General features: G+C 45.1%; 2 protein-coding genes across 2 annotated transcripts in view; both read right to left on the reverse strand.

Annotated features, from left to right (window-relative positions):
* GAD2 (glutamate decarboxylase 2) overlaps window positions 1-18,731 on the reverse strand; it is a 55,640-nt gene extending 36,909 nt beyond the window's left edge. The window contains exons 1-4 of the mRNA XM_063301922.1: window positions 18,656-18,731; window positions 17,695-17,754; window positions 17,304-17,456; window positions 15,768-16,001 (exon numbers count right to left, since the gene is read on the reverse strand). Coding sequence (XP_063157992.1) covers window positions 15,768-16,001; window positions 17,304-17,456; window positions 17,695-17,754; window positions 18,656-18,731 — 523 coding nt within the window. The remainder of the gene's footprint in view (window positions 1-15,767; window positions 16,002-17,303; window positions 17,457-17,694; window positions 17,755-18,655) is intronic.
* A 5,141-nt stretch (window positions 18,732-23,872) lies between these two features.
* The window catches only part of MYO3A (myosin IIIA), a 103,610-nt gene continuing 100,307 nt past the window's right edge, over window positions 23,873-27,175 (reverse strand). The window contains exons 34-35 of the mRNA XM_063301919.1: window positions 26,100-26,243; window positions 23,873-24,002 (exon numbers count right to left, since the gene is read on the reverse strand). Coding sequence (XP_063157989.1) covers window positions 23,888-24,002; window positions 26,100-26,243 — 259 coding nt within the window. The 3' untranslated portion in view covers window positions 23,873-23,887. The remainder of the gene's footprint in view (window positions 24,003-26,099; window positions 26,244-27,175) is intronic.

The following is a 27,175-nucleotide window of genomic DNA, read 5'->3' on the forward strand; positions in this document are numbered from 1 at the left end:
ATTAGGGCGAGGGCACTCAGTAGCTCTGTGGCTAAAGGAGAATGTATATCTGAGCTTCTCAGTATGCTAATGAAGGCCTGAGGGTTTTTTTTTTCATTCCAAAACCCACATTTCCTTGTAGATCACCTTCCAAAAACTGGAAGCAGCCAAAGCCTAAAGTAGACAATGTCTATGTCCCAGATACACTTATGGTTTACACTTTCAATCTCCACTAATAAGCATGCTTATTTATTTTAAGTCTGGCTGCTGCAGAAGGCAGAGCAAAACCAATTTCAGTCTGGTTGTATATGCTCATAGACTTCACCTGGAGCACAAGTTATTGGTTCTGAATTCCTGATATAATCCCATTTGACACTGTCTGTCTCCATCACCTACATTAGGGTTTGGATTCAATAAATCTGCAGTCCTACAAGTCAGTTTTGCTACACTTAGCCACTGCTTGCCTTCACTGATTGTTTATTGGTTTATTGCCTGGTACAAAAATGGGCACTGAGATTTAATGCGTCTGGAAAGCACCAGGATGGGACAAGCTTCATTAAATCTGTAGTAAATTACTAGAAATGATCTCTGTGGCAAAACACATGGCATGTGCATCTGCAATCTTACAAATTCCATCCCTACCGTATTTTTATTTGTTTTTATATTTATATTATACATCCTCCTGTCCACCAAAAATGATGTTCAGAGTGGACTAATCTTGAAACATTTCCAGTGAACCCATATATGATGATTAACTCAATGATGTCATTTTGCTTAGAGAGACCTTCCTCTGCATTAAGGAAGAAGAGGAAAATAAGTAGTATTTGAAAGGAGAGACTTCCAAGTGAATGAGGTTCCATCTAGCCTCTAGGTTCATTTCAGTGTTTAAATGGAACAGCATCTTTTCAAATTAAAAAATCAGCCACAAGTGGATTGTTAAGCCCTGCTAATAAAAAGCATGCTCTTTTCTTAGAATCTCAGGTGAGTTCTCCACTGCCACTCTTAGGCAGAAGTTGCCTTCCTGGTGGACTGAGGCAAGTAGAAGATGACACTGTGTGTTCCTCCCGTTGAGAAAAGGTTGAAAAACCTATTGTGTGGATCAGACCTTAGTGAGTCCTTTGGACTATTAGAATATATTTTTCTCCCACTGAGTCGTGTTATCTTAATATTGCTACTGGTGAATCTTCCCCTATCTCCGTATCTCCCGTCAGTGATCTACCTGCCTATAATAACACCAGGGCTATAATATGGTAATTTTTATTGAAGATATGAGAGGAAATTTAAATAAATAAATTTAGTAAAAGGCTGAAGGCTGACCTTAGGACTAGTGGGCACTCTAGAAAGTCAAGGCCAGGAAAACTGTCCAAGAAGAAACCACCACATCAAGTCCAGATTTCTGCTGTGGCAAGATGTCATATCCACATTTCACAATTAATTTATAGAATTCAGATATCACACATCAATTTATTTATTTACCACAATTTTATATACCTGCCATCTCACAGTTGTGACTCTTTGTATATTCCAGATCAGAACATTATGAAAAAAGAATGTAGGTGCAAACTAGATATATTATGTTAAGATAGTCCAGTCTATCCCAACATGGTGCTGTGAAGATGTGATGGAGCTGTACCTCCCATAATGTTGTTGACTATCTGAGTTAAGGATTCTGAAACTGCATCTCTAATTCATAAACTTCTAAGTGAGGCATTTGACTTCCTTAAATGTAATTGGCAATTAGACTGTGGTCAAAGAATTACAGGAGGAAGTAGTAAACTAATAAGGCCTTTGAAGTCATTGAATGCGGTGCTTCAAACACACAGTTGCTTCAGAAACTGTGCTGCTTTTAAAGGCTTTGCACAGCTCTCAAAGCAAGGATCCAAATTTGCATTGCTCCTTTTTCATCATTTGTAATTTTCCATTTGTGATAGGCTTGCAGCTCAACCCAAAGAACAAGTTTACAGTCTATATTCATAATATTTGATTTTATTTGCAAGAGGAAGGAATATAAAAGTACTTAAATATACAGATAGGATAATCTTTAATAAAAAAAATCAATATTCTGTAATGAAATTCCAAAAAGTAGGAAAGTAGAATTGCATCCATGAGATTATCCAATTTATGAACATTTTTTTTTGGGTGCAGATTGAAGCATTTGTCTATTAAATTTCATTCTGTTATTTTCTGTCCATGTTACTATTCCATCAAGATAGTTTGAACTTGCTTTTGTCTTTTAAAGTTATTAACTGTCTCACCCCATTTTGAGTCATCTGCAAAGTTGGTAAGCATTCTCTTTACCTCTTCATCAAAATCAGCTGAAGATCCACTTCATCATCATCATTTGTTTATTTATTCATTGAATTTCTAGGCCACTCCACTCAAGGACAACTTTGGGTAGTTTCACAATGAAAGAACAGATAAACATGATGTCATATAAAAATAATTGCCTAGAGGGAATAAATCTAAAACTATCCCATCACTCAATTTACAGTAGTCCAACCACACACTGACTCAAGACTCAAGAGTCAGATTTGTAACAAGGCAGGTAGGGTGGGGACCATCCATCCCATACTCAGTTAGCTTGGTAACAGAAAAGTTACAGGGTACTTTGTCAAATGCCATGTGGAAGTCAAGATATTTTATGTCCACAGCATTCTTACAATCTACTAAGAAAGATAGCTAATTAAAAAAAAGGAAGATTGGTCTGACATGATTTCTTGACAAATCCTTGCTTCTAATCATCACTGCATTATTTTCAAAATAATTATAGATGAAACAGTTTATCATCTGCTCTAAAAATAGGCATCTAGCTCCAACAGGTCTGTAATTCTCTGCTCCTTTTCCTGCATTCTGAGGATAGAAATAATAGCTGTGGTGTTTCTAGGACTTCATCCTTTCCCTGGTTATGTTTTTGCCAAACTTGAGCTAGAATCCTGCTCCTTCAGTTAGCTCTTTTCCATTGGCCAGTAAAACACAGAGAAGACTGAGTCAAAATACGAGGTAACTAGCCCTTTCTTTGTTACCTTTTAGTAGTTTGTCATCTTCACCAAGCAGCTGCTAGATCTTCTCTTCCTTTTATTTTGAATATATCTGAAGAAGGACCATTTTGTGGTTCTTAGCATCCTTTACCAATCTGAACTCTACACTTTCACTACAAATCTGTTCATACTCTTCTTTGATGTTCTGCAGCTCTTTCTACCTCTAGGCATCCTATTTTATTTTTAGATTTTCATGAAGCTTTTTCTGAAACCACATTGGTTTCTTCTGCTACTTTTTTTCTTTGCTGGAATTGTACAAGTACAGTATATGTATACACATTTATGACCATGGAACTTTCACATCTTTCTCACTAGCTTCCCACACCATGAAATCCACCTTATTACTGTTTTGAGTTCATTAACATCTGCTTCCTTTAAAACTGAGGTATCCATCTGAATATAGTCAGCTTGAATTTCCTTCATTATCACGAATTTCAAAATAATATGGCCACTTTCCCCTTAAATTGCCACTATTTCCAGTTCCTCAACAAAGACTTCCATGTTGGTTAGTTGATCCTTTTGTGTTTTCCACCACTCTTTGAAGAAGAAAGTTGGCAGCAAGATACCTCAGGAATTTTCTGGTAGGACCATGCTTGACTCCATTTGTCCTTATCACTACTACTTCATGCCTTGTATAAAGATTTGCAACCTTATCTTCTTCTAGGTTAAGTGGTGAGCAATCATGAGACATCAATAATGGAACTGTTTTTAATCCTTCTTCCATTTATTTTAACTCAGATGCTCTCAACTATGGTTCCAACTTCATTTCCTTATATTTCTATGCAGTTGTAGATATTTTTTAACATTTTAACATAGTGTAACTCCTTCTCCCTTTCTATTGCTTCTGCTTTTGACCAAGCGCTATCCTTGAGATGAATTCCAATGAGAATTAGCCCACCAGATTTCAGCATATTAAAGCATATTTGCCTTCTTATAATAGTTCAGACTCGGTTATTTCCCATACTACCAGCACTGGTATAAATAATGAAGACTATGAACTTTATAAGATAATGTTCTTCCTGACTTTTCATTGAGTGGTTTAATAGGCCCCTGCATAGTTAACCTCACTTATTTCTGCAGTGCACAAGTCCTTATTTTAAATTCTTATTCCTCTGTTTTATCTTCAACTGCCACTAGGATTCAGTTTGAAGACTTACAGTACTGATACAGTTAGGCAGGCTTCAGTCAAACACATTTTCCCTACTCTTTGTGAGGTGGAATGCCAGCAGCTCATAATCCAGATAACGAAGACCATGGTCCCATAAATTAAATATCTTTACCTGACACAATTTTCATAGTCAGTCATTTACCTGTAGTAGCCATTATTCTCTTTTCAGTCTTCTCCCACAGACTGGAAGGATGGATGAGAATATTATCTGAGCTCCCAGGCTTTTCAGTCTACTTCCTAGAGTTTCAAAGTCTGAAGTGATTTGGTTGTAACTATTTTTGCTAGATGCATTTGACTCTACATTGAGGAGCAAGTCTGATGAATCTTGGAAGTTCCTCTGTCACATCCCTAATCTATGCTCCTGGGAGATAGCACACTTCACAAAAGAACAAATCTGGCTGGTAAACATTTGTTTTCTATTCTTTGATATTTTTGGGGTTATTTTTGGTGCCTTCGAGTCAGTCTTGACTCCTGGCAACTGCCTGGACAAGTCCCTGCAGTTTTCTTGGCAAGATTTTTTGGCAAGAAGTGGTTTGTCATTGCCTCCTTCCTAGGGCTGAGAGAGAGGGACTGGCCCAAGGTCACCCAGCTGGCTTCATGCCTAAGGTGGAACTAGAACTCTCAGTCTCCCGGTTTCAAGCCTGATGCCTTCACCACTGCACCGAAGTGTGTCTCATGTTCCTTGTAGTAGGAAGGCACTATTACAGTTCTTTTCTTTGTCCTTTTGTAGCTATCCCTTATGCTATTCAGGATTCCTGTCCCCCACCCCCCAGCCTGTTATTTCTGCAAGGTCCTGAAAGCTATTTATGTCTTAAGGGAGTCACTCCTGCACAGTTCTTTTCAAAAAGTATATGCCTATAAGTTCATTAGATTTTCTCCTAGGTAACTGTATATAATGAATTGCAGCATAAATGGTGAAGGAGAAATCATTCATTTTCCTTTATTATATCTCTGGTTTTTGTATTTATTCCCATCCTATTGGTTCAGCAACAGCTGTGGATTTATTCATTGATTGCAACACACCAATTCAGTTTCCTAAATGCTGGCTTTGCACCCACAACACTTTAAACCACAAAATATACTACATTTTAGCCAGACATGTGCAAACCCAAAGTTTGTGGCTGGTTTATAGTTCACGGCATCCTGTGAACCAAGAAAGCAGGGTTCAATTAACCATGTGTGAATAGGGGCATTATTTTTCTCTGAAAGAAATGCTAGCTGGCTGGATCCCAAGCAGCAGCAGCAAAAACAAAACAAAACGCATAGCCTCTGTATTATTTCACAAAGGCAACTTTGAATTTAGCACATTCCTCAGCAGCTCCAGTCTAGTCTCTGAGAAGGGCCAATGGCTATGCATGGCTGAAGGGGTGGGAAGATGCTATCATTCCATGGAATCTTAAAGTCTCCTTCAACTTGAGCTTAAACTTCTAGTGACATCCATGACATTGTCTTAGAAGGAATATGGAACTGGATTGTCATTGTCTTTTTTCAGGAAATTTTAATGACTTCCTAGTCCAGTCTACAGAACTGGGCTATCCTGTTAGTTGCCCATCCAAGTACTAACCAGGCCTGACCCTGCTTAGCTTTTCAGAATCACCCAAGGTGAACTAAGTATTATACCTTGAAAGGTGAAAGGTCCCCCGTGCAAGCACCAAGTCATGTCTGACCCTTTGGAGGGATGCCACTTTCAAGACGTTTTCTTGGCAGACTATAGCAGGGTGGCTTGCCATTGCCTTCCCCAGTCATCACCTTCCCCAGCAAGCTGGGTGCTCATTTTACTGACCTTGGAAGGATGGAAGGCTGAGTCGACCTGAGCCGGCTACCCAAGAATCCAGCTTCTGCTGGGATCGAACTTGTGTTGTTGTTTATTCATTTAGTTGCTTCTGACTCTTTGTGACTTCATGGACCAGCCCACACCAGAGCTTCCTGTCGGTCGTCAACACCCCCAGCTCCCCCAGGGATGAGTCCGTCACCTCTAGAATATCATCTATCCATCTTGCCCTTGGTCAGCCCCTCTTCCTTTTGCCTCCCACTCTCCCTAGCATCAGCACCTTCTCCAGGGTGTCCTGTCTTCTCATTATGTGGCCAAAGTATTTCAGTTTTGCCTTTAATATCATTCCCTCAAGTGAGCAGTCTGGCTTTACTTCCTGGAGGATGGACTGGTTTGATCTTCTTGCAGTCCAAGGCACTCTCAGAATTCTCCTCCAACACCACAGTTCAAAAGCAGCGACCTTCCTTCTCTCAGCCTTCCTTATGGTCCAGCTCTCGCAGCCATATGTTACTACGGGGAACACCATTGCTTTAACGATGCAGACCTTTGTTGTCAGTGTGATGTCTCTGCTCTTAACTATTTTATCGAGATTTGTCATTGCTCTTCTCCCAAGGATTAAGCGTCTTCTGATTTCCTGACTGCAGTCAGCATCTGCAGTAATCTTCGCACCTAGGAATACAAAGTCTTTCACTGCTTCTACATTTTCTCCCTCTATTTGCCAGTTATCAATCAAACTGGTTGCCATAATCTTGGTTTTTTTGAGGTTTAGCTGCAAGCCAGCTTTTGCACTTTCTTCTTTCACCTTCATCATAAGGCTCCTCAGTTCCTCTTCGCTTTCAGCCATCAAAGTGGTATCATCTGCATATCTGAGATTGTTAATGTTTCTTCCAGCGATTTTAACTCCAGCCTTGGATTCCTCAAGCCCAGCATGTCGCGTGATGTGTTCTGCGTACAAGTTGAATAGGTAGGGTGAGAGCATACAGCCCTGCCGTACTCCTTTCCCAATCTTAAACCAGTCTGTTGTTCCATGGTTTGTTCTTACTGTTGCTACTTGGTCGTTATACAGATTCTTCAGGAGGCATACAAGATGACTTGGTATCCCCATACTACTAAGAACTTGCCACAATTTGTTATGGTCCACACAGTCAAAGGCTTTAGAATAGTCAATAAAACAGAAATAGATGTTTTTCTGAAACTCCCTGGCTTTTTCCATTATCCAGCGGATATTGGCAATTTGGTCCCTAGTTCCTCTGCCTTTTCTAAACCCAGCTTGTACATCTGGCAATTCTCGCTCCATGAATTGGTGAAGTCTACCTTGCAGGATCTTGAGCATTACCTTACTGGCATGTGAAATGAATGCCACTGTTCGATAGTTTGAACATTCTTTAGTGTTTCCCTTTTTTGGTATGGGGATATAAGTTGATTTTTTCCAATCTGATGGCCATTCTTGTGTTTTCCAAATTTGCTGGCATATAGCATGCATTACCTTGACAGCATCATCTTGCAAGATTTTGAACAGTTCAGCTGGGATGCCATCGTCTCCTGCTGCCTTGTTAGTAGCAATGCTTCTTAAGGCCCATTCAACCTCACTCTTCAGGATGTCTGGCTCTAGCTCACTGACCACACCGTCAAAGCTATCCCCGATATTGTTATCCTTCCTATACAGGTCTTCTGTATATTCTTGCCACCTTTTCTTGATCTCTTCTTCTTCTGTTGGGTCCTTGCCATCTTTGTTTTTGATCATACCCGTTTTTGCCTGGAATTTACCTCCGATGGTTCTAATTTTCTGGAAGAGGTCTATTGTCCTTCCTATTCTATTGTCTTCTTCCAGTTCTGCGCATTGCCTCTTTAAAAATAATTCCTTATCTCTTCTGGCTAACCTCTGGAATTTTGCATTTAATTGGGCATATCTCCCCCTATCACTGTTGCCTTTTGCTTTCCTTCTTTCTTGGGCTACTTCTAGTGTCTCAGCAGACAGCCATTTTGCCTTCTTGGTTTTCTCTTTCTTTGGGATGTATTTTGTTGCCGCCTCCTGAACAATGTTGCGAACTTCTGTCCAGAGTTCTTCCAGGACCCTATCTACTAAGTCCAGTCCCTTAAATCTATTCTTCACCTCCACTGCATATTCCTTAGGAATATTAGTGAGCTCATATCTAGCTGATCTGTGGGTCTTCCCTAATCTCTTTAGTCTGATCCTAAATTGTGCAATAAGAAGTTTGTGATCTAAACTACAGTCAGCTCCAGGTCTTGTTTTTACCGACTGTATAGATGTCCGCCACCTTTGGCTGCAAAGGATGTAGACAATCTGATTTCAGTGTTGTCCATCTGGTGAAGTCCATGTATAAAGCCGTCTCTTAGGTTGTTGGAAGAGAGTGTTTGTTATGCAGCGTGAGTTGTCTTGGCAAAATTCTATCAGCCTATGTCCTGCTTCGTTTTGTTCTCCCAGGCCATGCTTACCTGTAATTCCAGGTGTCATTTGACTGCCCACCTTAGCATTCCAGTCTCCCATGATGAAAATAACATCTCTTTTAGGCGTGTTGTCCAGTAGGTGCTGTGGATCCTCATAGAACTGCTCTACTTCAGCTTCTTCAGCATCTGTGGTTGGGGCATATATTTGGATCACTGTGATGTTAGATGGCTTGCCCTGAATTCAAATTGAGATCATTCTATCGTTTTTTGGATTGTATCCGAGCACTGCTTTAGCCACTTTACTATTAATTATGAAGGCTACTCCATTTCTTCTGTGGTCCTCTTGTCCACAGTAGTAGATCTGGTGGTCATTTGATGTGAGGTGGCCCATTCCAGTCCATTTCAGTTCACTGACGCCCAAAATGTCTATCTTTAATCTTGACATCTCACCAATAACCACATCCAATTTGCCCTGGCTCATAGATCTTACATTCCAGGTTCCAATGGTGTGTTGATCCTTAGAACATCGGATTCGCCGTTCACCACCAGCACCGTCAGCTGCTAGCCTTCCTTTTGGCTTTGAGCTAGCTGCGTCATCACGTCTGGGGCTAGTTGAACTCATCCTCTGTTCCTCCCCAGTAGCATTTTGACCATCTTCCGACCTGGGGGTCTCATCTTCTGATGGTATACCGACATCTCTCTGGTTGTACTGATCCATTTAGTTTTCACGGCAAGAATACTGGGGTGGGTTGCCATTACCTTCCCCAGGGATCGCATTTATTCCGACCTCTCTGTCATGACCTTCCCGTCTTGGGTGGCCCTTCACGGTTTAGCCCATGGCATCATTGAGGTGCTCAAGCTCCAGCACCACGACAAGGTATCGATCCTTTGCTGAAGTGGATCAAACTTAGTACACCTAAACTGGCCAGAGTCCCTCCTTTGCAGGGGAGATGGGTGGTAATAAAAATTCAATAAATAAATAAACTCTCTGGATTTAGACACAGCTAGTCTTGGGGGACAAACTACACCAGTCTTTCCCAATCAGATGCTCTCCAAATGATTTTAGTGACAATACCTAGCTTGATTGAAATAAGGGAATGCTAGGAGTTGTAGTCCAATACATTTGGCAAGACTAGAATCTGGAGTGGTGCAGTTCTGCACTGCACTCCTTTCTCCTGGGGTGTTCCTCTTTTTCATGCTTCTTTCTGCTCAAAAAAACATGTAATTTTTTTCCCCAGTAAACAAGCAGGCGAAGACAGCCACAAACCAACACAAACTCACTTTTCTGCTAGAGGGGCCAAGTCGAGATACATTTACGACAACAACATCATTGCTCTGAAACTGTAAAGTTTGAAGCAGCCGATTCTATTAGCATCCACCTCCTGTATAGGATGGCTGAAAGCCAGTCATGCCTTGCACACCGTTCTATGCAAAACGCTGTATTTTTATCCCGCCATCATCAATCTTCCGTTGACCATGAAGGCCAAGCATTTCCACATTCACTGCCACGTGACCGTCACTGGGTGACACTCCCAACACATGGAGCACTCTCTTCCCACCACAAACATGCTAAGCCAGGAGTGTTTAACCACGGCTTGCTTGATGAAGCACAACTGGTTGGGTAAGCATTCACACGATTAACTGAACCTCGAACAAAGCACATTTGGTCTTTGAGCTAATCGGTGAGAAACACCCCGCGTGGAAAATCCGAACAGTCTCTCTTCTGCCCAGCCGTCTTTTCCTAATCTCGCGACTTTTCCTCCCCCGCCTCCCCATCCCTCCCTTCTCGGGCAGAATCCAAACTGGCGCGTTACGATTTTCTCCTCCTGACGCTACAGTAAGAGGTTTCTTTGGAAGCGCCGCGCAACGAGGCTGGAGGGAACCGAGCGGCGGGCGGTCTGGCGGGGCGGGAGCGTCCGTGTTGCGGAAGATATGGGGACCAAGAACGAACCCCGTACTTGGCTATAAAAATCCGGATTTTTGCAGCCCGGCTCTGGTAGCCCCCAGACCTCCCTCCGTGGGCAGAGGTAATAGAAAGGGGGAGGGTATAGAAAGGGGCGATAGAAAAGGGGTCGCTCATGTGGGATGTTAGCTAGAAGCTGCTTTGCCGGTGACGGGCAGCGGCTCCCGCGACTGAACGAGCAAATAAAAAGCCGACCGAATCCAACCAACATGCGCAATGACTGGCTTCGCGCGAACTCTGGTTCCGAACGGCAAGGGCTTCAGTCCTACGACTTGTTGCGTCAGACCGAGGAAGCCACGCTGTGGCTGAGATGAAGGTTGCTTCACGCAACACGCTAAAATAGCGCGCTTTGTTTTGGCAAGGTAACGCAAAACAGGATCGAGCCTGGTCTGTACACGGATGCAACCGCTAGGAAATTCGAAGACTATGCGCTGAGCTGAAAAGTCGAAAATCAACCCCCTGAAAGGCGGTAGAAGCCACTTCTCTGCCAAGCATGGACGCGTTCATGTAGTCACTAGGAATCAGCTCAGCTTGAGGGAGTCTTTACATTAAAATAAACCCAAAACAGTAGCAATGGCTAAGAGAAGGTTGTCCAGCGAGTCCACAAGCTTCGTTAGACAAAGAAGGGAGCAGAAAAAAAGGGTGGCAGCTCCCGGATGGATGTCCTCTTGGCCCTTCTGGGTTATTAATCCAAACCAGTTTTGCCCAACCTTGCACCTTCCAGAAGTGCTGGACTTTGACTCCCAAAATTCCTTGACAGTGTGATCGTGAGAGTTGTGATCTAGTCCAACACAGCTGCAGGGCACCAGGCTGAGCAAAGCTGAACTAAAGAATTCTCACATTCAAGGAAGCATCTGAGCATACCTGCAGATTTGTTGCATTCAATTTGCATAGCAATAAATCATAAATAGCTTTTTAGACATCCCAGCTCCAAAGTTCTCTTCCTCTGTTAATGGACATCCGCGCACCTGTGATTGCCAGCAATTCAGAAAACCTTTTAAACCCAAAGACATGGTATTTGCAGATATAGGTTTTCCAGGAAAACAAACTGCAAGAGATCCAAAGATCACTGAGTACTCTGAATCACGCTTTAGCATCAGGTACTGCAGAAACCCCATAGTTTATTTATGGTTCAGTGTGTGCCAAAAATCTAAAATATTGGATTAATTGCAAAACCATGGTTCATTTAACCACAGGTAAACATGTAGTAATGCAGCCCCACATGTATAATCATAGCTTGTTGACTAAGCCATGTGCTAACCCTAGCCCTTTCTCATTACTGTTGCAGAATACATCTTGCAAATTTTATACCAGTGTATTTTTCTGTGGCCCAAGGAGTATCAGACAGCACTTTTTATGGTTGTCTGGCTGAGCCCTTATTCTAGCCAATGGGTTTCAAGGGATTTAAATAACAGTATTTATGCCATTCATTCCTTCTTTCATAGTTTAGTTCAGCCTTTGCCAGCCTCCTGCCCTCTACTTGTCCTGGATATCAGCTCCCAGTATGGGCAGCTGGTTATTCTAAAGTCCAGTACATGTGGACAGTTGAAGAAAATTTAGTGGATTTCTGATCTGACTTATACGCAAGTTTGGGCACTCTCCAGATTCATGGCTTCCAACTCCTGGAATTCTCAGCAATAGTCATGCTGGCTTGAAAATTCTGGAAATGAAAGTCCATCCACCAGAGGATGTTCAGTTGGAGAAGACTGTGATACCCACAAGCAGCAAGCAGATCATATGGTACAGTGAAATGTGTGATGCCCTCCAATTGGATCAGTAACCTATTGATCATTCAAGTTATTGCCCCTGTATTTTTATAGCTGCATTTTCTTACGTGGGACTGAGTGTGTTGGATGAGATAATACATTATGCTTTCCTTTAAGGGAGGAACGCCCAGTAGGTTCCTCCTTGCTCAAAGTTGGATATGTATCTGTGTGAAATGCACTAGCTATATTATTAACATGAGAAATGAGCAATAGTTGCAACCCTTGAAAACCACCATTATGGATCTGATTAATGGATCTTTTAATACAGTCAAGCATGTGTCAGCTTATATGTGTTTGTGGGTGTGGATGTTTGCATGCATGTACATGCATACATCTCTCAGTGAAATATCTGTATGAATGAGCGAGACCTGGAGACCTGGATAGACATCCTTCTCCTCCTTTCCCAAGACCACTCCGGCTCTTTCCTTCTGGTCAGATCCTGCAAAGCCCTTCCTGCAGGGAGGAAGGAAGACCTAACTTCAGATGGCCTTCTTGCCTCTAACATCCTTCTGTGGCCAACTGGGGATGTTTTCTCAGACAGTCTTGTGAGGTAGACCAACTTAGTTTTTAAACATTATCCATGTGTCCCCATTCCGGATTTCCATTTGCTCTGAACTGACCTGATTCAGACACCTATCTTGCCTTTGATTGGTTGCTTTGAATGGGCTTCACCGTGCCATCATCAGCCAGCCTCTTGGAAGAATCCATGGAAAAGAAGGACCACTCCAGCAGGTGGACAAACACATGGGTGTTGAAGGACTCAAAATCACAGAAACGGCCTCAGAAATCATGCTGCTTTGACTTGTTTTGTTTTGCTTCATTTATTCCAGGGAGCTTGGTGCTGCTTTTCCCCCTGGATGTGTTGCCTGTGTATCTTTGATCATTTTCTGACCACTGATCTCCAGCATCTAGGACTTTCCTTTGGGTGGGGGTGGGGGCATAAAAGGGAAGGTGAGGTTCCCTGTTCTCAGCTTTGCTTACAGGGGATGCTTTCCCCAGTGCTGGTTCTAATCTCTCCTGGTTTCTCCACCTTGGAAATGATGAGTTCTGATTTGGGTCTACAATAGGGCTGAAACATGTCAGGGCCCTCTCTGGCCATTGTCTCACTTCTTGAAGTTATCTGGGGAAATTCTAGCTGCAGAAAACCATGAAAATGTACTTTGATCCTCAGAACCAAATGCCATAATAAACCTATTGTTCTTTATCTCAGCCCTTTCCCAGTGGGGACCTCCAAGGGCAGGAGAGATTCCAGCTCCCTGAGTCCTTAGCTGTGGAGGCCTGGAGCTGGGCCTGAAAATTCCAACACTGAAAAAGTCCAACACACCTGGAGAACATCAGGAGTGTGGGGGTGGATGGGAAACTACACTCTCTCTGTGTCATTCAGTTAAAATGCCTGACTCAATTGTGGACAAATACCTGGTTTCCAACCTGAAAAAACTAACTTCAATGGATTCTTCCCACTCAGAGGCTGGAGATCAAAATAATTCTCTCCTTTCAGACCTACTTACTACTCAGGAGAACAAATCCTACGAGTTTGCTAGGCTTTTTTGCAATGACAGCCTTGGAATGTGACCACCTGAACTTCAGTGCAGGTTTCTCCCAAATGCGAGTAGCTTTTTTAGTGTGTTTACTCCAAATTTCTTAAACTGCCATTAAACTAAGGCTGAATTTTTTACACTCTTCATTGAGTTTAAATCCTGGGAAAGCTGCATGGATTATTTCCAAGGCAGCGCAGAAGGATCGGGCTATAAAAAGGCACTCCCCCCCAGGGCCACAACTAGGGTCTGTGTCACCCGGGGCAAACATGGATTCCGCGCCCATTTTGGCGCCCCCCCAGCACTCATTTTGGCGCCCCCCCAGCACGGCGCCCGGGGCACATGACCCGGTTGCCCCCCCCTAGTTGCGGCCCTGCTCCCCGCCCCTTTTTTTTTCAGTGGAAAGCAACGCCACGTTTTCCGAAGCTGCTTGCCAGGAGGAATTAGGAAGAGGTTGTGTCCCCAAACGTGGATATTTGGAAATTTAATACACTCATCTGCAATCAGTGGTGAATGGATGGATCCTAAACCAGTCCGTACATGCATACATCTCTCAGTGAATTGGATATGTTACATAACCAATCATGGCCCCCACGTTTTGATCTGACCGGGATATTCTTAAAAACAACCGAAGTCGCAAGCACCCAGGCGCTCGAATGTCGGAAGGCGAGAAGGGGAAAGAAGGCTCTACCAGCAACGAAATTCAAGCCGGGGCAGCTTCAGTAACAAAGAAAGCGGGCGCCACATCAAGATCCAGCAAATCCCTAAGTATGGCGCCCCTTTTTCCCAACCTTCTCCCCCAAATCTGTGAACTGAGGCAGAGGAACCCCGCAGGATAGTAAACCGAAAGAGGCTGCGCTGCTCCGAGGCTTGGCTGGGAGCAAGCCTTCGACGGACCTCCTTCCCATTGGCACCTCGAGGACCGGGCCCTCACCCGCCACGGTCGGACAAGAACCTCGGCGCCCCGCCTTGGCTCACTCCCAAGTAGGCGTTCAGCCACCTTTATCTCTAGGGGGAGGGCAGCAAAGTGTCCCATGAAAGCGGAGGGAGAGGAAGAGGGAGACGGGAGGGAGAATAGCAACCCCTACAAATACTAGGGTATGGACGGGGCTGCCTTCAGCAGCTGGGGGCCCTCCCGATGTATTGGAAAACAACCCCCATTACTCAGCCAGCACCGGAACAGAAGCCAGTGCGGTGGCACTGGCTGGGGATGATGGGACTCATCTGGTGAATGAAGTCGCCCACAGACTGCTTTATGTTAAGGGCGGTAAAGCAAAACAATAACAATAGGGATTAACAGACGGAATCGAGAACCCTCCCATTCAGCTGATGGCTCGTTTCTTGCCCTGTTGCGTTTGCTCCCGGTTGCCTTTATTCTCGCTCCCTGTCCGTGACCATCTCCGCGACTCCTTTTGTTCCCACCCACCCTCCACCCCAAAAGCGATTGCCTCATGAGTGATTTATAGCATCTCCTAGGGTCACCCAGCCATCACTGTGGCGCTATAAAGTCTGTCTTATTGATGTATTGGCAGAGCAATGGTCGGATGACACTATAAGACGCCATCAATCCCTAATGTGGATATGGCCTATACCATTTCAATCCGGCCCTTGAGAGGCACGCTGCTACTCTCCACCGCACCCGAGCCAATTCCGTTTGGCTCCGGATTTGCCCAGCCAGAAAAACGTTTAAATTCCTTTAAGACGCGAAAGAAACGAAAACACGGGCCTCCGGCTGGAGCTGTAGGCGCGGTGCCGGAGAAGATAGAATAAATATTGCAGGAAAGGCAGGGGCGGAGGTCACTTTCCAAAAGCTGCATTTTTTTAAAGGGGGAGGGAGGATTCTGTCCTCTGAATGAATTCTGTCCCCCCCTCTCACAAACACGGCAAGCAATTATATCGTCGGCTTTCAAAAGTCCGGCCTCCCACTGGCCCTCACTGTCCGGAGCCCTAACCAAGTAGCCGCGGCGGAACCAGCCAAGATCTCGAATCGCTTCCTCTTCCCCTCTTCCCTCGTCCTGCCCAGAAATTGCAGCTCTTTCCTTTAAAGGCCCAGCATGGAAAGGCTGCAGTGCCCAAGACGACCGGTAGCGAGAATCTGCCTTGTTTTGGTCGCGATCAACCGAGCCGGCATACAGTACCTGTTTTGATGGCATATTTCAGCGCCGTCCTGCAGTTCAACAGAATCTCCTCCAAGGTCTGCGGCTGATCGGCCAATTCCCAATTATATTCCTGAAGCAGCTCGTTTGGATAGTGGAAATCAATCACTTTGGTGGATCGGTCAAAATTTTTCACTAGGTACTGGAGCAAAATGTCCATCACATCTTGTAGGAAAGCCAAGGTGACCGCTTCTCCGTCCGAAGCAGGCAGGAGATCTGCAGAGAGGAAAAGACAGGAATTGACCCTTTCAGAGTTATGCTTAGAGAAAACAATGGAAGCAGATTGTACTTGTTTTAAAGTCATTCTTTTTGCTGGTCCTTAATATGTCTAAAGGCTTTGTTGTTTGTATAAACATACAGTTCAAATCACTGAGGTGGGGGAGACATAGGAATACGAAATCTACTTTTAGGTCACTGTTATTAAACACAAAAATCAATATTTAAGAATTAATTTGAATATTTGAGACGTTATTTTTTTTTAAAAAAAAACAAGAGTTCTATCTCAAAAATTAGACACATACTACCAATACCACTACTTTCCTCCCCCCCCCCCCCCCCCATTTAGGTTTATATTGGAATCCTTAGAAAACGACTTAAAATCGGCCTTGGTCGCTGTTCTACTCCAAATGGTGCTGAATCGACCGTCAATTTGACAACAAATCTCCGTCGCCGCACAACGTTTCCAGACGCGGAGCTATTGACATTATTCGAAACAGCTTCTGTGTGATGTCGAAGAAGGCCATTTATCGGTTATATGTATTGCCATCCATCAATATAGACTGTTTTTGGAAGGATTTATTGAACCAGAAAGATTCATGTCCCATAAATGTACTTCTTGGCAAGCGCTTCCAGAATTTAACTGACCGGGAATTCAAAATTCCCAGATTTCTCCCTGTCTCCGTCTCTCGCACGCACACACACGTTGCCCATCGGCCTCTTACGCAGAGAATTCCTCGGGCCTGGAGAGATGTGGTGGAATTTGAAATTAAACCATTTGGGAGGAGCCTATGAAACAAAATCATTCAGGGTCCAAATAGTTGTATCTAAATAGAGAAAGTCATTTATTGGCCTTGGAATCAAGAGGATCTTTTTTGGCAATGTTTTGGGCGTTAATCTGAAGCGAATCTAGTCCTTGGTTAGGCAGATTTCAGCTGACTCTCCGAAGTGGGATGCGGTGTGATACAGAAAGAATATATATACAAATGGGGGTGGGTGGGTGTGAAACCTCTGCGAAATCGAAAAACCGTATTTTTCTGGCGGCTGGGTGAAAGCCAGGAGCTTTCCTACGGAGATGGTACCTGATCTCCCTTCCTTTGCAAAAAGGCGAGGCTGCGCGCCTCGCGGGGAAGTGAGTAGCAGAATGCCCTTTGGTGTGGAACTACCGACTTGTCCTGCTTCCCCCTAAAGAGGAGAAGAATCCCCCAAAGGTGGGAGGGCTTCCAAAACGTACGACTGCCCACCCAAACCTCTTTTACCCCCCACCCCTGCAACGTCCTGGGTTGGCTGGAGGCCGGTTACCTGAGGCGTGCAGGAAGGCATAGTTGAGCTCGTCTTTCGGGCAAGTGCAAGGTTTTTTGCTGCAGGTACAAGCCCCCTTTCTGGTGGCCGAGCCCGGGTCTGCCTTCGTCGCCCCCGTTTCCGTGGGCTTGTCGCCATCTCCGTAGAGCAGCGCTAACAAAGACACAAAGGGTGAAGCGTCAGTGGCACCGCGGGGACTGGAGCGAAACGCCACCGCACCCCGATGTCTCTCCCCACCCCCACCCCCCGAAGGATCTCCAAATCTTCAAATTTCTCGGGAAAGCCTCCTTGGGACTCGGGGGAGATCGCTTTTGTTGCCGAAATTATTACCAAAAAAACAACAATGAAGGTTCGTTCGATGATTGGTGATCTTCTTGGCGTAGATGCTTACCGCAGAGTTTGGTTGAAATGCCTCCCGTAAACTTCTGGGCAGCCTGGCACCACGCTTTTGCTAAGGGCAGAGGAGAATAAGAATTAGCATTAGATGGACGGGTGGATTCCAGCGGATGGACCTCAACACAGAGGAACGCCAGGGTTGCTACACAACAGACAGAGGCTTTGTTCTTTATTTCTTTCTGAAGGTCGGGGCTACGGGTAGCGGGGTGAGGGTCAATCGGCTGCAACCCTCTCAGAGGCTTTTGCGTCTGAGCAATGCTTTTAGGATAGAACTGCGCGGCTGCTTTCTGCCTTCTCTCTCTGAGAGCGGACCTACGCCCAAGAAGGCAAGCCTCAACCGCTCTTTCTGTGGATCGCTCTCAGATCCGAGGGGAAACGCCTGTAACTTTCTAAGAGGGCCTTTTGCAACCGGCTATAACTTCCATCATCCCCAGCCAGCAGGGATAACCCCTGCCCACGCCCCTCGGGGGATCTTATTTGCAGCCGGCGGCTCAAGAAACACAGCATCGCGGAGCGTCCAGGGCTGCCGACCTCGTCACCTGCGTCCGCCCGGCCCGCCCTTCTCTCCACTCCGCTTTGCGTCGTCGGTGGGTTTCGGCGCGTCTCCTCGCCGCCGCCTGGGAGCCGGGAGTTCGCCCCCGTTCCGACGCCCGGGCGGTCCTCGTTCGCCGGGGCAAGCTCTCCCTGGCGAGCAGGTAAGCGGCTCTTCAGACTGGGGTGGGTCGGAGCCGACTGGGTTGCGGCGGTCGAAGCCCCCTGCCCCGGCTGGGCGAGGGGACCGGCAGCCGCTGCCCCTTTTCAGGGCGGAAGGGACGAGGCGAGGCGGGGAGACGCCGAAAGTCCAGGCAGGCTCGGGAGAAGCGCAACTCCGCGCAGGCAAGTGGTTTCGGGGCGCCGTCCGCTTTCCCGGCGGTCTGCGTGTGAGCGCCAGAGAAAGGCGGGCCGGCGACTCTTACCTGTGCCGGGGTTGTTCGGATCGCCGGATCCCTCCTCAGCCCCGAAGGACCAAAAGCCAGCTCCCGGAGTTGCCATCTGCGGAGCCGCTGAGGAGCCGCTGAAGTGCCGCCGCCGGAGCGCCTGGGCTGTGCGTGTGCGGGAGGCAGAGACGCCGCCGCGAAAGGCGGGACGAGGCGGGGGGTGAGCGAGAGGGGGGGGAGGAGAGGGAGGGCGCGGGAGGAACCGGGCGAACGCGTGGAGATGGGGGAGACGACGCGGGCCTGACGGAGCGCGAGGACCCGTGAGGGGACGGCGACCAGGTCGGCGGAGGGGCTCCGAGCGTGATTTCCTCTCTCACTGACGACCCTGGCGCTCCAGGCGGGCAGACTCCGGCGCTGAGCGCTCCACGCGCTAGTGATCCGCTGGCTCGCCTCAGAAGCGGCGGCTAAGGGGAGGCGCGACGGCGGAGAGAGCTGTGCCTTCAAGCGGCAGTTAGCGAGGGGCCACCTGCTGCTGTGATCCCGCCGCCTCCCCCGGCAGGCAGCTCGGGCAGCCCTCTCCAACGGGGGCCGCCTCGGGCTGTGGCGAGAAAGCGGAGGAGCGCCCAACTGGAGAGGCCGTTCAGGCGTTTGGGAGCAGGAGAGAGGCCGGGAGGAGAAGGCAGGGCTGGTACTCTGCTCCGGCGGCCGCCTCGAAAGGGGAGGAGGACGCTTCGGATCACCTTCGGATCCCAGCCCTTGAGGACGGCCACCAGGACGCGCCCTTACCGACAAGTGGGCGCCGAAGGGAGAACAGAGGGACCGGTGCGCGTCACTCACGCCACCCAGAGCCAGCAGCGCACGGCTGGTCTCTAGCCGTTGGAGCGGCAACGTTGCTCGGGCTCGAAGCCGCCAACAGCTCCAGAGAGCGATCCACAATGGAAAGCAGACCTAGCAGGGCCATGATGGCTCTCTCCCTCTCCCACTCCTCCTCCCTTTGAGGAGCACCAGCCACACTTCAGCGATTGCAGCAGCTGGTTCATCTTCAGGGACAGAGAACCCTGTCCTTTTTTCGTAGACATTTCCTGTTCCTGCTCTGAACAAACAGCTTGCCCAGCTAGAGACTTGCTGGAGAGAAATACGCACAGCCAGTTTGGCCCTGGGAAAAGTCGGAAGTTGAAAGACACTTGTTGGCCACATGGCTCACCAGGGGTTTATACAAGCACTCATCCCTGCCCCAACTAGAGATGCTATGACTGCAACTACAGTAGGGCAAAACTCTCCCCATTGCCGATTTGCCTGGTTTGACTGCTTCTCTGTGTCAGAAGACAGTTTCTGGCCAGCTGTTTTCCATTTTAAAATAAGCATGTTCCCCTGCCACGGAAACATCCAGCTTCCCACAGAAACTGCGTAAAAATCTTTGTCATGAAGCTGCAGGCAAGGGTCATGTAACGCGCCACAGATATCACCTCCCAATTTTGGGGGGAATTCCTTTCCACAGCGTCTGATAACCACCAGTCAGGAAGCCTTGTGGGAGGCTTATGGGTCATAATTTTCATGTGTCATGGGAACGTGCCAAGTACTTAGCCACTTTATGAGACAGTCCAGACAGTTTCTGCTTCCTTCATGGCTAGTGAGCCAGGCAGATCTGGAGAAGCAGCAGTGTGGGAAAAATACATCCTCAATGATGGCAGTCAGCATAAAAAATAAATGCTAGGTAGCTGCTTTATCTCTCTCCCCTCCCCGACACATACAACATTCTTACTTCGCCATCCCATTGATTGTGCCTGCTCCTGAACCCTTCAGCTCAATATATGTCTGGGAGATGGGATGGGATGGGAGGAAGGCCAAATCTTTACTGCATAAGAACACTAAAGCTTTCCATCAGTGTTCTTTCTATGCTTTGTCTGGAATTGGTTGACAGTGCTGTTTTTTTTTTCTTTTAAAGATAAATTAGAACAGAACATGCCCAAGATATTGGGCTAGAAGTCTAGCACAGCTTTCCCCTCCCTGGTATCCTCCACAGCTCTTGGACTTCAGCTCCCATTATCCTCTAGCCAACTGAAAAATGCAGAAGCATACGTGAAGGAAAACTGGAGGGGTGATAAATCTTAGCTGTAGTGTGCTCCATCTCTGGGATATCTGCAGGCAGATAATAGCTTTCAATTAATTTGTTGATATACGTCAAAGAGGCCCTGTTGGTGGACTCATTTCATGGCATTCAGAGAGGCAGTGAATATGTTGTCTGTTGGAGTCACAACGCAGGGCTCCAAGACAGAAATGTGTACTTCCACATCACTGCATTTCAGAGAGAGAGAGAGTATAATTAGGTGACACATACTCCCTCCCCAGTAGTACAGAAATGGGGAAGCATTGTTTAGTCCTCTGTAGGAAAGCTGATCTTGGTAGCTACTGTCTGCCATCTCCTTGTCCTGTTCAAGTCCCTGGCTTGTGTCCATGAACAGGTAGCATGAGGAAGGACCTCAGCTGGCTGGTTGAAAAACACATTTGTGAGTTAATGAACTGCAGAGACAAATTCATTAGTCCCTCCGTCAAGCTATGCTGGAGGCATTAACCACCAACTCTGGAGCGACTGGAAGTGTGGCATTCTAGAGATTGCTAGACTTACTCACCAGCCCCATCGTGGGCAGTGATGAGGATTAATTGGAGTTTCAGTCTAATGCCATCTGAGGTCAGCACATTTCCTGTTCCTGTTCTAACTCTGGTTGAGCAGTCACATTTGGGCTCTGGGGGGATCGTCCCCGAGACCCAATCATGCAACAGGGTGCATGTTCTCTCTCTTCTCCAGCTGTGATCCCAATGAAAATGGGCTCCCTCTGTGCTCACTAGTGTTAATGTGAGCCCCCACCCCCACTGACATATTCTTGCACAGGCAATGTTTCTAATTGTAGCATTATGTTTAGACCGGGATAAAACTCCCCATTTGACATGTGCTTATCTTGCCCTTTATAGTAAACGAAAAACAAAAATCCAAGCACTGACTCCAGACAATCCAGTTAGAATGTCTAATGTTACTCTTAGTTTCGCATTTTAAGGCCCACATCTGGTGGCAGACCTAGCTGACTTGGCTTGAAAAAAGCTAAGGTAGGTGAGATCTGGTTAGTATTTAGATGGGAACTCCCAGGACATCCCAGGGCAGAGGCTCAATGGGGAGTGGAAGGTGGAAGACAGCAAGGCAAACCTACATGGTCCTGTCCTTGGAGTGCCCAGAAATGGAATCAGACTCAAGAGAGTCTTTTCACTTGTAACAGTCACTATTCTGCTTAAGGATTTTTTTTTTTAACTGTGGCCCATATTAAGGGCACGGGCATCTTCAAATTGCCCTGTAAGGTTGCAGTAGCTGCAAAAACAGGAGCAATGAAAGAGGTGTGGGTGCTTCAACAGCCAGAGCAGATGCCTGGGGCATAGAACTGAACATGCTTCAGAATGAAGAAAAACTGAATCAACCTTGGTATCCTCTCTGAAATTAGGATGCCCCCTCCCACCCCTTGGGAAAACCTGTCCTCTGGGGAAGGCAGATAGGAAGCCAAGGGCAGCCTCTCTTCCTTTGTTCCTGTATGGAACATGGAGGTCTTCGATGGGCATCAACAGCACAGACACTGCAGCCTTATTTATCTCAAGGCTAGTTTATGTCTCAGTTCACTGAAGCAGGAGTCCCTTGCTGGCCTTTTAAATTGGCTAGAGGGGAAAACTAGTCTCTCTTCATGAGGGTAGAACCAGATTGGATTTGTTCCTGTGGATGGGCACATAAAAGCAAAATCACAACATGGACTTCAAAACTAGTGCAAGACTATCTTAGGTGTTCTGTTCTCACTGACCCTGAGGTATATCCTTCACTAGAATTAATCCCTAAGTCATTTAGTCTGAGCTGTAAGCTTTTTGTTCATTAATTCCCCAGTTCTATAGGATTGGTAATAGGTGTAGTCCTCATCTCATTTAGCTTCACACCCTGTAATAAGTATTTCGAAAATACAAATCAGGAAGGATAGATAGGCATTCCCAATGCAATTCCCATAGATTTGCCAATCCATTGTGTCTTTGTCTCTTCCCTTTTAACAAATAGTCACACTATTAAGCTACTACTTATACAGACTGTAATTTTTAGCTATTATAAGAACCCAGTGGCTTCACTGTAATTTCACATTTCCCCCCTTTTAATGGTGTGTGTGCATTCCACTTATGAAAATGGCATTATGTAGAATGTCTTTGTTATACCACAGCCATTTGAGCTAGCAGCTGAAGACATCTGGTTTAAACACGGGAGAAAATATTTCTCCCCACTGTGCAGAGACCCTACAAGTCAATTTTGAACTACTAATGCAAAAAACTAGCACACCCACTATTTCCCTTTCTATCAAAGCACATGATTTTCTTTTGCTCTGTTCTAATATAACCAGGGCAAAATAAATTAGTCTGCATTATCCTATTGCTGTGGGGGAAAACTAAAGGTTTTTCAAGAAAAGAGCCCCAAATCACCCAATTTACAGGGAGAATGTACAAATCCCCCCTCCTGTTCTCCCCTCCCAAATCACTGTTCCTCTACACACAAAGGGCTTAACTGTTTTTGTTTGTTTGTTTCAATGCAACCCCTATCAAAATGAGCGGTGGTGGTTCAGTTCTCACAGAAGCATTCTGGTATGATATATTACTACACACTGAGATCAAGTTTTGTATGTGTTTATTATGTTCACATGCCTGTATACGTGCATTTCGATGCTACTGGGTATATTGAAAGCTGGTTCGCAATATAGTTGCTTCTTAAATGACGTCCACTGCCTCCACTGTAATCCCTAGTCTTTCAACGTTCAAGGATTATTTATCTATTTACATTATTTAAATTGACTTCATTTGAACCACAATACGTAAGTGGAGGTTTCAAAGGCCCGGGTAGATCATAAACAATCGCACTGTGTAGCTACAGCTATGCAAAACATACAGAAAGGAAAACAGAGAAAATATAATGTACTTCCCCCTTCCTTCACAAAAAAGTTCTAAGGTTTTGAATATGTCACAGGACACCAATATTTTTCAAATATGTTTGCATTTTTAAATAAAGCGATAAATTGTAACAAATCCTAGCATATTTCCTTGGAAGGGGCTAAGATAGCATGTTCACATAAACAAATAAACAGCTAATATATGTATGCGAGAGGTTTATTCAAAGGAACAGGATATGGGAAATCCACCCCACCCACAAAAAGGCAATATGAAAAAAAGCAGAGATTATGCTGAAGAAAACAGTAGCAGCAGCTGCTAATATTGCTGGATAAGGCGCCTGCGCTGAGAGGTCTTCCGTAGCAGCTTTTGGTAGTCAAAAGGATGATCTTCATCTCTGTTCTCTTTTAGTGGGACCCCAGTGACCTTTGGCCTATGGATTACATTACAGAAACATTTTAGAAATGGTAAGTCAAAATATTTACTTTGGTACACACTGTTAATCGACTGCTTAAACTCTACCCTCGGGGAAAAAAATCTTCCAGCTGTTTCACTCTTCGTTGTCTTTTGCAGCAGGTGGAAATGTGCTATGCGTGAGGGAATGTCAAATAAAGATGGTGTTTTATTTAATGGGTATGAAGTAGCCAACTAAAAAGGATTAAGTGGAAGTGCTAGAAAAATTTGGAATGAACTACTTGAGTGCCGCTCTGCTGTCCATTTGTTTTCTTAGCTGAGTGATCTTTACCTTCAAACTGAGAACTAGGTATGTTCTGCATTAGAACAAGCAATTGGACCAAATGATCAGTTGGGTCTTTCCAATCCTGTGATGCTAACACACTGTCCCTGCACAGTGGGAAAGAGAGAGATACAGAGACAAAGAGAGAACAGCAGCTCACAATAATGACAGAAGATTACACCTTGAAAACTGGCTGCAGAATTTGTGAACCAGGCTCTTTGGAAATGATGTTTTAAGGTTATATGAATGTTCTGGTGCAATGCTGTTTATACATGTAAATCATTATCTGATCTCACAGTTACAGATCAGTGAGCACGCATGTACCAACCGTAGTCAGTTTACCATAAAGAAGCTTACTGAGTTGCTTGGTTTTGCAAATAGGTTCACAGTGAAAAGCAGTGTCTCAGCATGGGGTCAGGAAATGGCTAGTATACAGCTAGCTTTGTTCAGCAATTTATATTTAGTGGACAAATGTTATATAGGGTAGCAAGCTGTTTAGGCATGCCAAAGATACCTTATGTGCTCTGAGTTCCTAGCAGCACTGTATGCGGTCGTCAAACTGAAATGTTTGGCAATTTTGTGCCCGTTTAACTCACAAGTACTGGAATACATGCCAGTTTTAATAAATGTTGAAATAAATGACAATAGTGCCTTAGCTAACAAGTATTTGCGTAGTTGTTGATGTAATCTGCAGCCTGTGAGATTTCAACTGAGAGAAATCCTGGAGGTGTAGTCTGTTCAAACAGACAGACAAACACACAAACATTAAGTGTGTGTGTGTGTGTGCGAGAGAGAGAGAGAGAGAGAGAGAAGGAAAAGTTATGGGATCTAGATCCCTTTTCATCAGATGAAACATGGGCTATCCCAATTTGGTAGATGAGGATATAAAGCAATCCTTGTGTCCATGTATGTGTGAATCTGTCAACTGCCAACACCAGCCATCTGATGAAGACATCGCTTATCCACAAAAACCTCAGGAACCTCAGGAGTCTGTAAATGGGAACTAAGCCTATTTCACTGTGCTGTATTTTAAAATGACACTGGTGTTTTAATCACAGGAACAACATTTTGGATAACTGTGTTACATAATAACAAAACTCTTCCTCTATATTATCCTGGGAGGAGCTAGGCAGAGCAGTTCTTCCGTGACGAGTCCCACTTCCCTACTAAAACAATCATGGAATGTTCCGTATCAGGTCCCCTAATTTCTAAGTCAAATAATCTTCTGCAAGGAGTGTCACGTTTTCATATGAAGCCGCATTTATCTCCTGCCCTTCTGAATTCAGATAAGAGAAAAAGGCTTATTAGTTTTCAAAGGCCTTTGAACAGGCTAGAAGAAAGCATTAGAAAAACTGGCTATAGGTGTCAATATGACTTATGGCCATTCTGACTTGTGATTAAGCACTCTCATCCTTTACACGTCTACTTGGGAGACCCAGCCTTACTTTATACCGATTTTGCTGCACAAGCGATGGATGCATGCACAACTGAAAACGTGCTGCTGACATCAATGGGAGGTTGATCTGAATCTTGTGAAATACAACTTTACCTAGTCTGGATGTGTGTTTTTGAATTATATCATGAGCTGCTGACAACCTTGGAAAATAGAATGTAAACTATTTAAACAAATAAATCCGCTTGCACTCCTAAATTAAGCTGGTTATAGCTTCCATTTCATGATGGACCCAGATCTAAGTTACTGGCTGCATTGGAAGAGTTGAGCCTAAGTTCAACATTCTCCAATTTAACTTGGTGGAACATTAAGATACTGTTTTTTGGGGGGAAACTGCTCACCCATCACCAATCCTTAATGTTGTAGCTCTAGGATCTTCCAGGGGTTTCTTTCCTCTTGTGCTGGCATTTTTATCCTTTGACACGAAATCAGTAGATGAAAACTCTTGGTAATACCGATCTTCTATATTCAGTATCTTGCCCAGACTATCAAAAATATATATTGAATACACACACACACACACAAATTAGACCAAATTGTATTATGTATCATCAGCTAAAAGAGATTGTCCACATAGAAATATTACCTCTTTGTTATGAAATATATCTATAAAGCGACAAAAAAATACACAAAGGACATAAAGGAAAGCAACATTCGTATGTAAAATAGGCATCCTGGCTCAGATCACTTCAAGGGCAATGCTGCTTCCCTTTTATATTTTGCATGTGATGTATTCAGCTCAATTCTATGTTTATTTGAAATGTTCGCCATCTTCCTTATGTTTTACTAGCCAAAAAGTGTGCTTAAGACTGCAGTTTTAAAGCACAACCCAAGCCACAGCTAAAGGATCATAGACTTAATTATTTCTGAATACAGCCAATGGGCACTAAAGTATTGAGAAGTGGCTGGCAGGAAGTTTGCAGTTTTGTTGGGACTTTGCTAGGTTAGGCAAGAAACTCTTGCAGGTGGTAGGGCATATGCAGAACCCAGATGTCCAAAATCTTAGGAGCTCAACATGAAACCTTTTGAGATCTCATAAACATACGATGAACTCTTGTCAGATACTGCTCTAGAACACTGAAACCTTGCAAGAGTCCAGTAACAATGTGGGAGAGGTGCTGGGAGAGATTTCAACTGATTAGGGAAAAAAATAGGGGAAGGGCATGCAAAGTATCTCACAAAATTGGGACTTTTGGCCGCTACCCCTGGACTGCACATAGCAGAGGCATCTTGTGCCGTATTAGGAGAGGCTCCTTACGTTACACCAAGTCTGTCATAAGACAGCAAATCAAAGGCCAGAGTTCTGAAATGTCCCATGTGGTCCTGAAAAGCAAATCGCAAGTATGCACAAAGTGGTACTTCAAAGCTGTTCCAAATCTGTAAGGTTCTACAATTACTGGGCAATTTTCTGGAACAC

This window comes from Candoia aspera, chromosome 4 (assembly GCF_035149785.1).
Source record: "Candoia aspera isolate rCanAsp1 chromosome 4, rCanAsp1.hap2, whole genome shotgun sequence".
NCBI lineage: Eukaryota > Metazoa > Chordata > Lepidosauria > Squamata > Boidae > Candoia > Candoia aspera.